At 44.9% G+C, this 13,699-nt stretch overlaps 1 protein-coding gene across 1 annotated transcript in view; it reads left to right on the top strand.

Annotated features, from left to right (window-relative positions):
* The window catches only part of LOC143289183 (sodium leak channel NALCN-like), a 115,208-nt gene that overhangs the window by 55,833 nt on the left and 45,676 nt on the right, over positions 1 to 13,699 (top strand). Inside the window, exons 19-26 of the mRNA XM_076598108.1 lie at positions 428 to 538; positions 3,083 to 3,250; positions 4,671 to 4,850; positions 5,274 to 5,394; positions 8,711 to 8,842; positions 10,694 to 10,861; positions 11,954 to 12,058; positions 12,582 to 12,682. Coding sequence (XP_076454223.1) covers positions 428 to 538; positions 3,083 to 3,250; positions 4,671 to 4,850; positions 5,274 to 5,394; positions 8,711 to 8,842; positions 10,694 to 10,861; positions 11,954 to 12,058; positions 12,582 to 12,682 — 1,086 coding nt within the window. The remainder of the gene's footprint in view (positions 1 to 427; positions 539 to 3,082; positions 3,251 to 4,670; positions 4,851 to 5,273; positions 5,395 to 8,710; positions 8,843 to 10,693; positions 10,862 to 11,953; positions 12,059 to 12,581; positions 12,683 to 13,699) is intronic.

Here is a 13,699-nt window from a genome sequence, read left to right as displayed (position 1 = left end):
GCAAAATCATCCGATTCAAATTCCACCTCACTATCAGAGTAATCACTGTCATACTCTATTTCTGATAAATCATCAAGCATATCAATTACTTGCTGCGTTGTGTACAGTTGTTTTCTCACACGTTTTGTCCCTGATTTCTGCCCTGACAGGCCAGGTTGAGACTGCATGCTTCAAGTGTTTACGCACCGCTCAACCAGTGGCTGGGCATTATGTCATTTTTCTCTGCCACCGGTAAAGCGGTGGTCAGGGCTCAAAGGGTTTAATACCAATTATTTGCAAATTTTGGCTCAGGAGCTCAGGCAGAAGGGTTAAAATTGCTCAGGAACTCAGGGCTCAAAGGGTTAATAATGATGATTATAATGAAAAAAAAAAAAAAGAATAGATAAAAAAGGAAAGAAAACATGTCCAGAATATCCTATTTGTGCAGTGAGTCCCAGCAGCAGAAGATCATGAGTGGAGGGTCAGCCCAGCTGGTGCCGGCCGGCAGTCGTACCATGTCCCTGCTGGGTCATCAGCACCAGCTTCGCATGGAGAGGAGGTCAGTGCTGAAAGATTGAACCACTTACCTTGTAGGTAGTTGAGCTTCATGGAGAGGTCAGTGCTGAAAGATTGAACCACTTACCTTGTAGGTAGTTGAGCTTCATGGAGAGGAGGTCAGTGCTGAAAGATTGAACCACTTACCCTATAGATAGTTGAGCTTCATGGAGAGGTGAGTGCTGAAAGGTTGAACCACTTACCTTGTTGGTAGTTGAGCTTCATGGAGAGGTCAGTGCTGAAAGGTTGAACCACTTACCTTGTAGGTAGTTGAGCTTCATGGAGAGGAGGTCAGTGCTGAAAGGTTGAACCACTTACCTTGTAGGTAGTTGAGCTTCATGGAGAGGTGAGTGCTGAAAGGTTGAACCACTTACCCTATAGATAGTTGAGCTTCATGGAGAGGACAGTGCTGAAAGGTTGAACCACTTACCTTGTAGGTAGTTGAGCTTCATGGAGAGGTCAGTGCTGAAAGGTTGAACCACTTACCTTGTAGGTAGTTGAGCTTCATGGAGAGGTGAGTGCTGAAAGGTTGAACCACTTACCTTGTAGGTAGTTGAGCTTCATGGAGAGGAGGTCAGTGCTGAAATGTTGAACCACTTACCTTGTAGGTAGTTGAGCTTCTTGGAGAGGAGGTCAGTGCTGAAAGATTGAACCACTTACCTTGTAGGTAGTTGAGCTTCATGGAGAGGAGGTCAATGCTGAAATGTTGAACCACTTACCTTGTAGGTAGTTGAGCTTCATGGAGAGGAGGTCAGTGCTGAAAGGTTGAACCACTTACCTTGTAGGTAGTTGAGCTTCATGGAGAGGAGGTCAGTGCTGAAAGGTTGAACCACTTACCTTGTAGGTAGTTGAGCTTCTTGGAGAGGTCAGTGCTGAAAAGTTGAACCACTTACCTTGTAGATAGTTGAGCTTCATGGAGAGGTCAGTGCTGAAAGGTTGAACCACTTACCTTGTAGGTAGTTGAGCTTCTTGGAGAGGAGGTCAGTGCTGAAAGGTTGAACCACTTACCTTGTAGGTAGTTGAGCTTCATGGAGAGGTCAGTGCTGAAAGGTTGAACCACTTACCTTGTAGATAGTTGAGCTTCATGGAGAGGTCAGTGCTGAAAGGTTGAACCACTTACCTTGTAGGTAGTTGAACTTCATGGAGAGGTCAGTGCTGAAAGGTTGAACCACTTACCTTGTAGGTAGTTGAACTTCATGGAGAGGTCAGCGCTGAAAGGTTGAACCACTTACCTTGTAGGTAGTTGAGCTTCATGGAGAGGAGGTCAGTGCTGAAATGTTGAACCACTTACCTTGTAGGTAGTTGAGCTTCATGGAGAGGTCAGTGCTGAAAGGTTGAACCACTTACCTTGTAGATAGTTGAGCTTCATGGAGAGGTCAGTGCTGAAAGGTTGAACCAGACTTACCTTGCAAAACAGAAACTACGAGAATGAGATGTTTGTATACTGCATTTCTTTCATACAGCTGTATTCATGTATGTGTTGTACTTTGATATAAAGATTGTGAGGAAACCATGGTTTTCAGACATTTCATTTTATGTTCACAGACAGGCTGTCAGAGACGTGATCAATGCGTTAGGCTTATGCAGAGGTCAGGCGTTTGCTCCTTTGCTTTTATTTTTTTGACTTATTTTTTCAACTGCACATGTCGTGCAGCATGTATATATGGGTCAGCCCACACACCTTGACACCCTCCTTGGAACTACTTTTGTATAAGTGGTGTTGGTGATGGTAGTAGTCATAGCAGTATTAATTGCAACTGTCGTACATGGATTTGATTGTAACAACATGTCTATAGTCACGCAGTTGTTGATGCTGATGACATATTTCTCTTCTTCTTTCTCTCTCTCTCTCTTTCCCTCCTCTACTGTCCATCTGTCAATCTCTGTGTGTGTGTGTGTGTGTGTGTGTGTGTGTGTGTGTGTGTGTGTGTGTGTGTGTGTGTGTGTGTTCTTCATCACATCTGTCCTTCTACACAAAATTTTGTTTCCTTCTCTCTTTGACCCCTTTTCATTAAATATTATTGGTGTTTTATTGTGTTGGTGTATATAGATGTTTTTCCACTTCTGTGTCCTCATGTGCTCATGTGTGGTATACACAGTTGTATATGTATTATTTCATTTGAAGTGCTTAGAGCCCATCATGTGGGGAGTTTGCACCATATAAGTTCAAATATATTCTTATTAGTATTATTTGTTATATGTGTCATGTTGTAACTGATGTAGATTAGCAAGGACAGATCGGAAGAACAGGCCATGCCTAAAATCTTAATCCATTAACTCACTCAGTACGGCCAGTCCTCTCTTCTCCTCTACACAGACCCCTCGGATGTCCAGTGGGTGTCTGAATGACCCAACCTTTAGCTTCCGTCGTCAGAACTGTGGTATTCTTTGTCAACATTCACCTCTTCAGTATAAGAGCGTTCCGCTTGCAATATTTTGATGATGGTAATTGGGATGAAACGCTGTTAACGTCGTCTCTTTCGCCGTTCGTATGGAGAGAGTTAATGTTTTGAGTTCTGAGTTGTGACGCTGATGCTGATACTTGCAGGAGTATGAGGGGGTCCCGGCCCAACAGCCTGAAGCTGAAGTCACACCCCACCCTGAAGGAGAATGGAGACATCGCCATGCTGTCCGCCAACATGATGTCCTCGCGCCGCATGGACGACTTTGACATCAAGACGCTGCAGCAGAAAAAACAGCAGGCTGAGATGAAGAGGTGTGGGGGCTTACTGAGATTCCCTGGAAAGATAAAAAATTTTTTTGTTCATTCTTACCCTCTGTCTTTTCCCTCTTTCTCACTTTATGTTTTTCCCATTATTCAGAGTTCACTTTATGTTTGAAATGTACGACTGTTGATAAATGGTCCTCCCCTGATACCATCTTCCAGTTCTGGGGGGAAATTAGTGTCTTTCTCTCGATAACAACCCTACATCATCTGAGACATATGTTGTTGACGTGATCTTTTTACACCGTCATAGTAGTTGTTTTTTTTTTGTTTTTTTTAAATTTGGTTTTAGGTTTTGGTGGTTTGAGTAAGAAATGAGTGGACTGGTTCTTTGAACATTTTAACCAAGATTTCAACATTATTTTGTTGTTAATTAACTAGTCTTAAGGAGTGATGTGTGATCAGCCCTTCTGTGCTCAACTGGGCTGTAAGCAACATGTTTTTTGTGTATATTTTTGGTTTATGGGCTGCAGCTCCCACATTCACTCGCATGTGAGTGTGGGTCTGTATGTTGCATGACAGTTTTTTTTTTCCTACATGTAGTCAGCTGTGCTCTGTTTCCATGGATGTGCATGCTGGGTATGTTATTGTTTCCATAACCCACCCAACACTGACATGGATTACAGGATCTTTAACGTGTGTATTTGATCTTCTGAGTGCGCATACACATGGAGGGGGTTCAGGCACCGGCAGGTATTAATTTATGCTGACCTGGGAGATGGGAAAAATCTCAAAACCCACCAGGTGTGCTTGACCGGGGATCAAACCCCGGGAAACCTGAGTGAGAATCTAGCACTCTGACCGTTTGACCTGCACACCCGGAATCATGACTTGGTGTGAATGTTGTCAGGAACCAGATAGAGAACCAGCCGGCAACATGACTTGGTGTGAATGTTGTCAGGAACCAGATAGAGAACCACCTGGCAACATGACTTGGTGTGAATGTTGTCAGGAACCAGATAGAGAACCACCTGACAACATGACTTGGTGTGAATGTTGTCAGGAACCAGATAGAGAACCAGCCGGCAACATGACTTGGTGTGAATGTTGTCAGGAACCAGATAGAGAACCAGCCGGCAACATGACTTGGTGTGAATGTTGTCAGGAACCAGATAGAGAACCAGCCGGCAACATGACTTGGTGTGAATGTTGTCAGGAACCAGTTAGAGAACCAGCCGGCAACATGACTTGGTGTGAATGTTGTCAGGAACCAGATAGAGAACCACCTGACAACATGACTTGGTGTGAATGTTGTCAGGAACCAGATAGAGAACCAGCCGGCAACATGACTTGGTGTGAATGTTGTTGTGAACCAGATAGAGAACCACCTGGCAACATGGCTTGGTGTGAATGTTGTCAGGAACCAGATAGAGAACCAGCCGGCAACATGACTTGGTGTGAATGTTGTCAGGAACCAGATAGAGGTGGACCTGAGAGAGAACCACCCGTTCTTCGACACACCGCTGTTCATGGTTGGCCGTGAGAGCAAGCTGCGTAAGATCTGCTCCATGATCGTCAACGCCAAGTACAACTATGTGCTGAGGGACCCCATCACTGGCAAGGAGATCAAGTCCAAGTACAAACAGTTCCAGTGAGTTCTGTGTGTGTGTGTGTGTGTGTGTGTGTGTAACCCCATCACTGGTAAGGAGATCAAGTCCAAGTACACCAGTGAGTTCTGTGTGTGTCGTACATTGACTGGGTCATGATCATCATCACCATCCTGTCCTGTATCTCCATGATTGTGTGTGTATGTGTGTGTGTTGATGACTGTGTGTGTGTGTGTGTGTGTGTGTGTGTGTGTTGACAACTCTGTGTGTGTATGTGTGTCTGTGTTGACAACTCTGTGTGCGTGTGTGCAGCAAACTTGTGGGCCTGGTGACGTACAATGACTGGGTCATGATCATCATCACCCTCCTGTCCTGTATTGCCATGATGTGTGTTTGTGTATCTGTGTGTGTGTGTGTGTGTGTGTGTGTGTGTGTGTGTTGACAACTCTGTGTGTGCGTGTGTGCAGCAAACTTGTGGGCCTGGTGACGTACATTGACTGGGTCATGATCATCATCACCATCCTGTCCTGTATCTCCATGATGCTGGAGACGCCCAGGGAGAGGATGGTGGAGAAACCCACGCTCCAGGTAATGATGATAATATGATAATGATAAAGATAATCATGATAATAACAGTACTGGTAATGATAGTGATAGTAATGATAGAAATAATATTGATAATCATAATAATGATGATGATGATGATGATGATAATGATGATGATAGTAATTATAATAATGATAATAATAATCAAAATGATAATCATAATATTGATAGAGTAATCCAATTTATGGAATGCCTTTCCATGCAAAACATGCTCAGTTGAGCTGTACACTGTAAAAAACAACGAAAAGAACTGACATGTAAAACATGCTTAGTTGAGCTGTACACTGTAAAAAACCACGAAAAGAACTGATGTGTAAAACATGCATGTGTCACAATATGGTGAATCCACTCGGCGACAAAGTTGGTCTAGACGCTAGACGCACTGACTCTCCCAAATAGAGAAGTTGAACAAAAGATTGATTATTCTATAATTTTAATAACCCCAGAATCAAGTTGAACAAAAGATTGATTATTCTATAATTTTAATACACCCCAGAATCAAATTACACACAACTACAAACTAAAATATGTAAATCAATAGTACGTTTTTCTCTCACACACACACACAGTCACACTCCCCCCCCCCACCCCCCATCCTGACCCTCCCCACTCCCCCCCAAAAAAAACAACAACAACAACAAAAACACTGCAAACAAAAGGAAATAAAGTCTGTCATATCACAGTCCTCCCCACTGTCTCCAGAGTCCACAGTCAAACGCTGTGATGTCACTCAGCTTTGAACAACAGTTCTGGCTCCCCACACCTTGTGAAGCACAGATCTGTCCCAGCTGACGTCGATGGCCCTTGCGGCCATGAGCAGTTGGGGCGGGTGGAGGGGTTGACGATGACAGGCACTCATGCAGTGCAGTAGTGGTAGTGGGTGTAGGTCCTGGCCACCCAGAGGTAGGAGAGAGGAGAAAGGTGCTATCGACGATGAAGACGACGAAGGAAAAACACAATAAAGAAAGATGGAAAAAGGAACGGTGCAATCAGGCTTTCCTGTGGTACTCTGCAGAGCAGTGAACTTCCTCCAGTCAACGCTATTTGGTGCACACACACCTAATCTAACTGTTCCGCGGCAGTCAACACTACCCCTTGCATAGATAGATCAGGACTCAGTGGACTGACTGCAACCACTTTCGTCAGTCTTACACAGCTGACTTTCGGTTATCAAACATAACACGAATTGATCTCCTCTCACTTCTCTCCTCTGCTCCTATAATAGATGTGCTCAACCTAGCAGTTAATAATGAAAATTGAACCTACTTCTTGGCTTCAAACAAGTCTAACTGTTGGCCTCAAGCAAGCCTAGGTGTGGTTCAAACAACTACCTAAAGTGAGACTTGACCACTCTCCTCAGAGTCTGCAAATCAAGTGCCTAATTAACGCCCACAAATCGCTCATGCAGTGAACGGACCCTCCGACTGTGCTCTCAACAGGGGTGACCAACACAGGCCTCCCTACTTGGGACAAGAATAGGTCCTCGCCTTTCCTGACCTGTCACCCCTTGACCAACAGATCGAAAAAGAATCGACCCATTCTGCCGGAGCATTCGTGCCAAACCTTCCCCATCATACGCAGGGATTAAGGCAATGATTCTCAAAACATCTTTTGTTTGGCCTGGACGGGGTAAACAAGAAGGGACTTAACTCTGGTTCGGTTCACTGCAGCTGAGACTGAGTGTTAAGCAGACGACAATTTTTGCAAAATTGACTGCATTTGTCTGTCACTGTCACTGCAGCGGGTGACACATTGAAACAGTAAAATGAAAAACACGTATCCATAACGAAATACCAGAATGAAAAACATGCATCCATAACCCGGCACTGACAAACAACCAAACACCAGTGTGTTCAGACATGTACACAAATCATTGTACACAAAACAATGCACACCATACCAGTCATACATCACAATACTTCATTAATGTACATTTCATATTGCAGTATATAACACCAATACCATAATGCTCAGCATGTGTGTTGTTACCCACTGGGGGACAGGGAACAAAGCTTGTGGCTGTGAAAGATTGAGTTAGGATCACTTGAGTTAACTCACTCAGTACGGCCAGTCCTCTCTTCTCCTCTACACAGACCCCTCGGATGTCCAGTGGGTGTCTGAATGACCCAACCTTTAGCTTCCGTCATCAGAACTGTGGTATTCTTTGTCAACATTCACCTCTTCAGTATAACAGCGTTCCACTTGCAATATTTTGATGATGGTAATTGGGATGAAACGCTGTTAACGTCGTCTCTTTCGCTGTTCGTATGGAGAGAGTTAAGAGAAAAAATGTATGTGGTGAAGTCTGTTTAACATTCATATTATAGGCAGAACAGGAAGAAAGCAGGAATTTTGTTGATTGTCTGGTCATTCATATTGGTGATTGAACAGTAAACCATGGCATTCAGTGTAACAAAACAAAAACACACACAGCAGAGTCATATCAATGCAAGACCCACCTTTCCACTATGTAAAACACACACACACGCACGCACACACTTACACACACACACACACACACACACACACATATGCACACATACACACACACAAACATGCACACATGCACACACACACACACACACACACACACAAAAACAACAACACACACACACACACACACACTGAATTGAAAAATTCCGTCTTGGGGCACTTTGTTACACACCGGAAGGGGACGGAAAATTCTCTTCTCTTATAATCTCTCCGTCTCTCTGTTCCGTTTTCCTCACATTATCTCTCAATCTCTGTCTTCTCTTCTCTCGTTATTTCTGTCTCTTTCTTCTCTTCTCCTCTTATTAACTCCCAGTATCTCTCTTTGTCTGAATATGAGGCCCATTTGTAGATCACCATCCACATAGACAATATACTGATGAAGACTTTCCTTGCCCTATGCATAGGAGAATGAAGTTCATTTTGTATTTTGCTTTCCCATGTTAAAGGAGCTTAGAAATCAGTTCATTGATCCAAACCATTCTAGGCAACCCTCCCTCTTTAGATGGTCAGTGTTCATGTCATTCAATAGTTTCAGTTTCAGTTTCAGTAGCTCAAGGAAGCATCACTGCGTTCGGACAAATCCATATTACGCTACAAAATTTCAAAATTAGAAGTGCAACAATCAGTTGAGCAGTTGCAAGCTTTTTTGTGAATTTGAAATGCTAGCAACTGTGTTGTTTCTTGTCACCTCAGAAGTGCTTGTTAATTTCCCCCCAAGGCCTGTATTAAGCAAAACAACCATGCCCATGTTTTTTTTTGTTTTTTGTTTTTTTCCTGTGATGTCGGAGCATGCTGTTGTGTGCAGATTGCAGAGTACGCCTTTGTGATCTGCATGACCATTGAGATGATCATGAAGGTCTTGGCCCATGGGCTTTTCTTCACTCCCAAAGCTGTCGTCAATGACTTCAGCGGGGTCCTCGACCTCTTCATCTATGGAGTGAGTTCAGCACTGTGTGTAGTTTTGTTTACTTCGCTTGTGTCTTATCTGTCAGTTTCAGTTTCTCACGGAGGCGTCACCGCACTCGGACAAATCCATATGCTCTACCCCACATCTGCGAGGCAGATGCTTCACCAGCAGCGTAACTCAACACACTTAGTCAGGCCTTGAGCGCATGCATATGTATTTATGTATCTATCTATCAGAGTGGATTTCTTCTTCGGAAATTTGCTAGAGGACGACACTTGCTGCCATGGGTTCTTTTTCAGTGCACCAAGTGCGTGCTGCACACAGGACCGCGGTTTATCGTCTCATCCGAATGACTTAGATGCTCCATTCGATTTTCCAGCCAAGCTTGTGGGAGGGGGCGAGAGCGGTATTTGAACCCATACTCTCATGGATTCTGTGTTGGCAGATGAGTGTTTTAACCGTTCTGCCACCTCCCTCCATATCCCACAATGCCTGACCAGCATGTTGGGGTCATGCATAGGTCAGAGGTCAGGCATCTGCTTTTTTTCTTAATTTTGAAAATTTTTTAAATTAAAAAAAATTCTCCAGCTGATGTGCTGTGGTGGATATGGATCACCCAACATGCTTTGACATGTCCTTGTTGCGATGGAGGTGTTGTTCAGTGTTGTAATCTGTTAGAAGGGTGGTGTGTTTCAGTTTGGAATCTGTCACGATGGTGGTGTGTTTCAGTTTTGTAATCTGTCACGATGGTGGTGTGTTTCAGTTTTGTAATCTGTTAGAAGGCTGGTGTGTTTCAGTTTGGAATCTGTCACGATGGTGGTGTGTTTCAGTTTTGTAATCTGTTACAAAAGATGGTGTGTTTCAGTTTTGCAATCTGTTGTGACAGCGTTGTATTTCAGTTTTGTAATCTGTTGCAATGGAGGTGTCTTTCAGTTTTGTAATCTGTTGTGACAGCGTTGTATTTCAGTTTTGTAATATGTTACGATGGTGCTGTGTTTCAGTTTTGTAATGCGTGACAGTGGTGTGTTTCAGTTTTGTAGTCTGTGAAGGTGGTGTGTTTGAGTTTTGTAATGCGACAGTGTCTCAATTTTGTAATAATTTACCATGGCTGTTTCTTTCTTGTTATCTGTTGCAACAACTGTGTGTTTCAGTTTTGCAATGTGTGATGATGGTGTGTTCAGGTGAGCGTGCTGTTCCTTGCAACAGCTGTGTGTTTCAGTTTTGCAATGTGTGATGGTGGTGTGTTTCAGTTTTGCAATGTGTGATGGTGGTGTGTTTCAGTTTTGTAATGTGTGATGGTGGTGTGTTTCAGTTTTGCAATGTGTGATGGTGGTGTGTTTCAGTTTTGCAATGTGTGATGGTGGTGTGTTTCAGTTTTGTAATGTGTGATGGTGGTGTGTTTCAGTTTTGCAATGTGTGATGGTGGTGTGTTTCAGTTTTGCAATGTGTGATGGTGGTGGTGTGTTTCAGTTTTGCAATGTGTGTGATGGTGGTGTGTTTCAGTTTTGCAATGTGTGATGGTGGTGGTGTGTTTCAGTTTTGCTGTGTGTGATGGTGGTGTGTTTCAGTTTTGCAATGTGTGATGGTGGTGGTGTGTTTCAGTTTTGCTGTGTGTGATGGTGGTGTGTTTCAGTTTTGCAATGTGTGATGGTGGTGTGTTTCAGTTTTGCAATGTGTGATGGTGGTGGTGTGTTTCAGTTTTGCTGTGTGTGATGGTGGTGTGTTTCAGTTTTGCAATGTGTGATGGTGGTGTGTTCAGTTTTGCAATGTGTGATGGTGGTGTGTTCAGTTTTGCAATGTGTGATGGTGGTGTGTTTCAGTTTTGCAGTGTGTAATGGTGGTGTGTTTCAGTTTTGCAATGTGTGATGGTGGTGTGTTCAGGTGAGCGTGCTGTTCCTGCTGATCATGCCCAGTCAGGTGAAGGCCGAGTCCCCGGAGCAGATCCTGATGATCCTGCGCTGTCTGCGGCCCCTCAGGATCTACAGCCTGGTGCCTCACATGCGCAAGGTCGTCTACGAGCTGGTCAGGGGCTTCAAGGAAATCTTGCTGGTCGGTACACAGCCTTGGGGGTCTGCTTTAGTCGTAGTAGTAGTCTGCTGTTTGAAATCCTGCTGGTCAGTACACAGTCTTGGGGGTCTGCTTTAGTCGTAGTAGTAGTCTGCTGTTTGAAATCCTGCTGGTCGGTACACAGCCTTTGGGGTCTGCTTTAGTCGTAGTAGTAGTCTGCTGTTTGAAATCCTGCTGGTTGGTACACAGCCTTTAGGATCTGCTTTCGTCGTAGTAGTAGTCTGCTGTTTGAAATCCTGCTGGTTGGTACACACACAGCTTTGGGGATCCGCTTATGTAGTAGTAGTAGTAGTCTTCAGTTTAACGTGGAAAGGGGAGGATTAGGCCCTGCTTTCCAAGCTGAGCCCTGGACACAGTGGAAATGAATTCACTGCCTCGATGGCTGTGAAGGGCTGTGGGACCTTTAGCTAACTGACTTCCTGATCTGTTGCTCCAGTCTTTTCTCCGTGAGATGACAGTCCTCTGCTGATCAGTGTACTTGTTAGTAATTTGCATATTTGAATATTTATAGTTGATTGAAATACCCTTGTGATCATTTCGCAGTGGAAAAAAAGGAATTGTTGCTAACACTCTGTGTTTGTGTGTGTGTGTGTGTGTGTGTGTGTGTGTGTGTGTGTATGCGTGTGTGCGTGCGTGTGCGTGTGTGCGTGTTGTGTGTGTGTGTGTGTGTGTGTGTGTGCGTGCGTGTGCATGTGTGTGTGTGCGTGTGTGTGCGTGTGTGTGTGCATGTCTCTGTGTGTGTGTGCGTGTGTGCGTGTGTGTGTGTGTGTCTATGTGAACGTGCGTGTGTGAGTGTGTGTGTGCCTACATGTGTGTTTTTTTGTGTGTGTGTGTGTGCGTGCGCGCGCGCGCGCGCGCGTGTGTGTATGTGTGTGTGTGTGTGTGTGTGTGTGCGAGTGTGTGTATGTGTGTGTGTGTGTGTGCATGTGTGCGTGCATGTCTGTGTGTGTGTGTGTGTGTGTGCGTGTGTGTGTGTGTGTCTGTGTGAACATGCGTGTGTGAGTGTGTGTGTGCCTGCATGTGTGTTTGTGTGTGTGTGTGTGTGTGTGTGTGTGTGTGTGTGTGTGTGTGCAGGTATCAGTGCTGCTGATCGTGCTGATGTTCACCTTCGCCATCTGTGGTGTTCACCTGCTGGGGGGCAAACTGGCCAGGTGCAACGACCCCAGCATCTCGGACAAGGTGAACAACCCTTCCTTGCCTGGTTCTGTCTGTCTGACTGCTCTCATGGAGGACGGTGGCAGAATGGATAAGACGCTTGTCCACCAATACAAAGTCTGTGAGGCTCTGGGTTCGAATCCTGCTCTCACCCTTTGTCCCAAGTTTGACGAGAAAATCAAACGGAGCGTCTAGTGATTCGGATGAGATGATAAACCGAGGTCCCGTGTGCAGCACACAGTGTGCGCACTGAAAAAAAAACCCCTTGGCAACAAGAGTGTTGTCCTCAGATAAAATTCTGTAGAAAAAATCCACTCTGATAGGAGCACAAATATATAGGCATGCACTCAAGGTCTGACTAGCGCTTTGGGTTACGCTGCTGGTCAGGCATCTTCCAAGGGTATATGGGTTTGTCTGAACGCAGTGACGCCTCCTTGAGAAACTGAAACTGTGGGATGGGTATCAAACGTGAGTTTGGAAAGTCCAGTGCTGTCCATGTTTTTGTGTTGTTGTTCTTTTCGTCGGACACCTTGATTTGTCCTTGCAGGCTGAGTGCACAGGAACCTTCTACAGCCGGGTGAGAATTTCCAAAATGATGCTGACCAAAAACGACTCGGAGATCCCTGGCTTCTGGGTGCCCAGGGTCTGGTGAGCTGGCTCTGAAGCTGTCTGTACTTGTGTGTATGTGTGTGGACCTCTGTCTGTCTGTCTGTACTTGTGTGTATGTGTGTGGACCTCTGTCTGTCTGTACTTGTGTGTATGTGTGTGGACCTCTGTCTCTGTCTGTCTGTCTGTACTTGTGTGTATGTGTGTGGACCTCTGTCTCTGTCTGTCTGTCTGTACTTGTGTGTATGTGTGTGGACCTCTGTCTGTCTGTCTGTCTGTACTTGTGTGTATGTGTGTGGACCTCTGTCTGTCTGTCTGTCTGTACTTTGTGTGTGTGTGTGTGTGTGTGTGTGTGTGTGTGTGTGTGTGTGTGTGTGGACCTCTGTCTGTCTGTCTGTACTTGTGTGTGTGTGTGGACCTCTGTCTGTGTGTCTGTACTTGTGTGTATGTGTGTGGACCTCTGTCTGTCTGTCTGTCTGTACTTGTGTGTATGTGTGTGGACCTATGTCTGTCTGTCTGTACTTTGTGTGTGTGTGTGGACCTATGTCTGTCTGTACTTGTGCATGTTTGTGGACCTATATCTGTCTGTCTGTACTTGTGTGTGTGTGTGTGTGTGTGTGTGTGGACCTCTGTCTGTCTGTCTGTACTTGTGTGTATGTGTGTGGACCTCTGTCTGTCTGTACTTGTGTGTATGTGTGTGGACCTCTGTCTCTCTCTGTCTGTCTGTACTTGTGTGTGTGGACCTCTGTCTGTCTGTCTGTTTGTCTGTCTGTACTTGTGTGTATGTGTGTGGACCTCTGTCTGTACTCTGTCTGTCTGTACTTGTGTGTGTGTGTGTGGACCTCTGTTTGTCTGTCTGTCTGTACTTGTGTGTATGTGTGTGGACCTATGTCTGTCTGTCTGTACTTTGTGTGTGTGTGTGGACCTATGTCTGTCTGTACTTGTGCATGTTTGTGGACCTATATCTGTCTGTCTGTACTTGTGTGTGTGTGTGGACCTCTGTCTGTCTGTCTGTCGTCTGTACTTGTGTGTGTGTAGACCTGTCATGGTTTCTGTCTG

The sequence above is a fragment of the Babylonia areolata genome, chromosome 13 (assembly GCF_041734735.1).
Source record: "Babylonia areolata isolate BAREFJ2019XMU chromosome 13, ASM4173473v1, whole genome shotgun sequence".
In the NCBI taxonomy this organism is placed as follows: Eukaryota; Metazoa; Mollusca; class Gastropoda; order Neogastropoda; family Buccinidae; genus Babylonia; species Babylonia areolata.
Note: the sequence above shows the minus strand (reverse complement) of the source record. Positions and strands in the feature narration are given on the sequence as shown.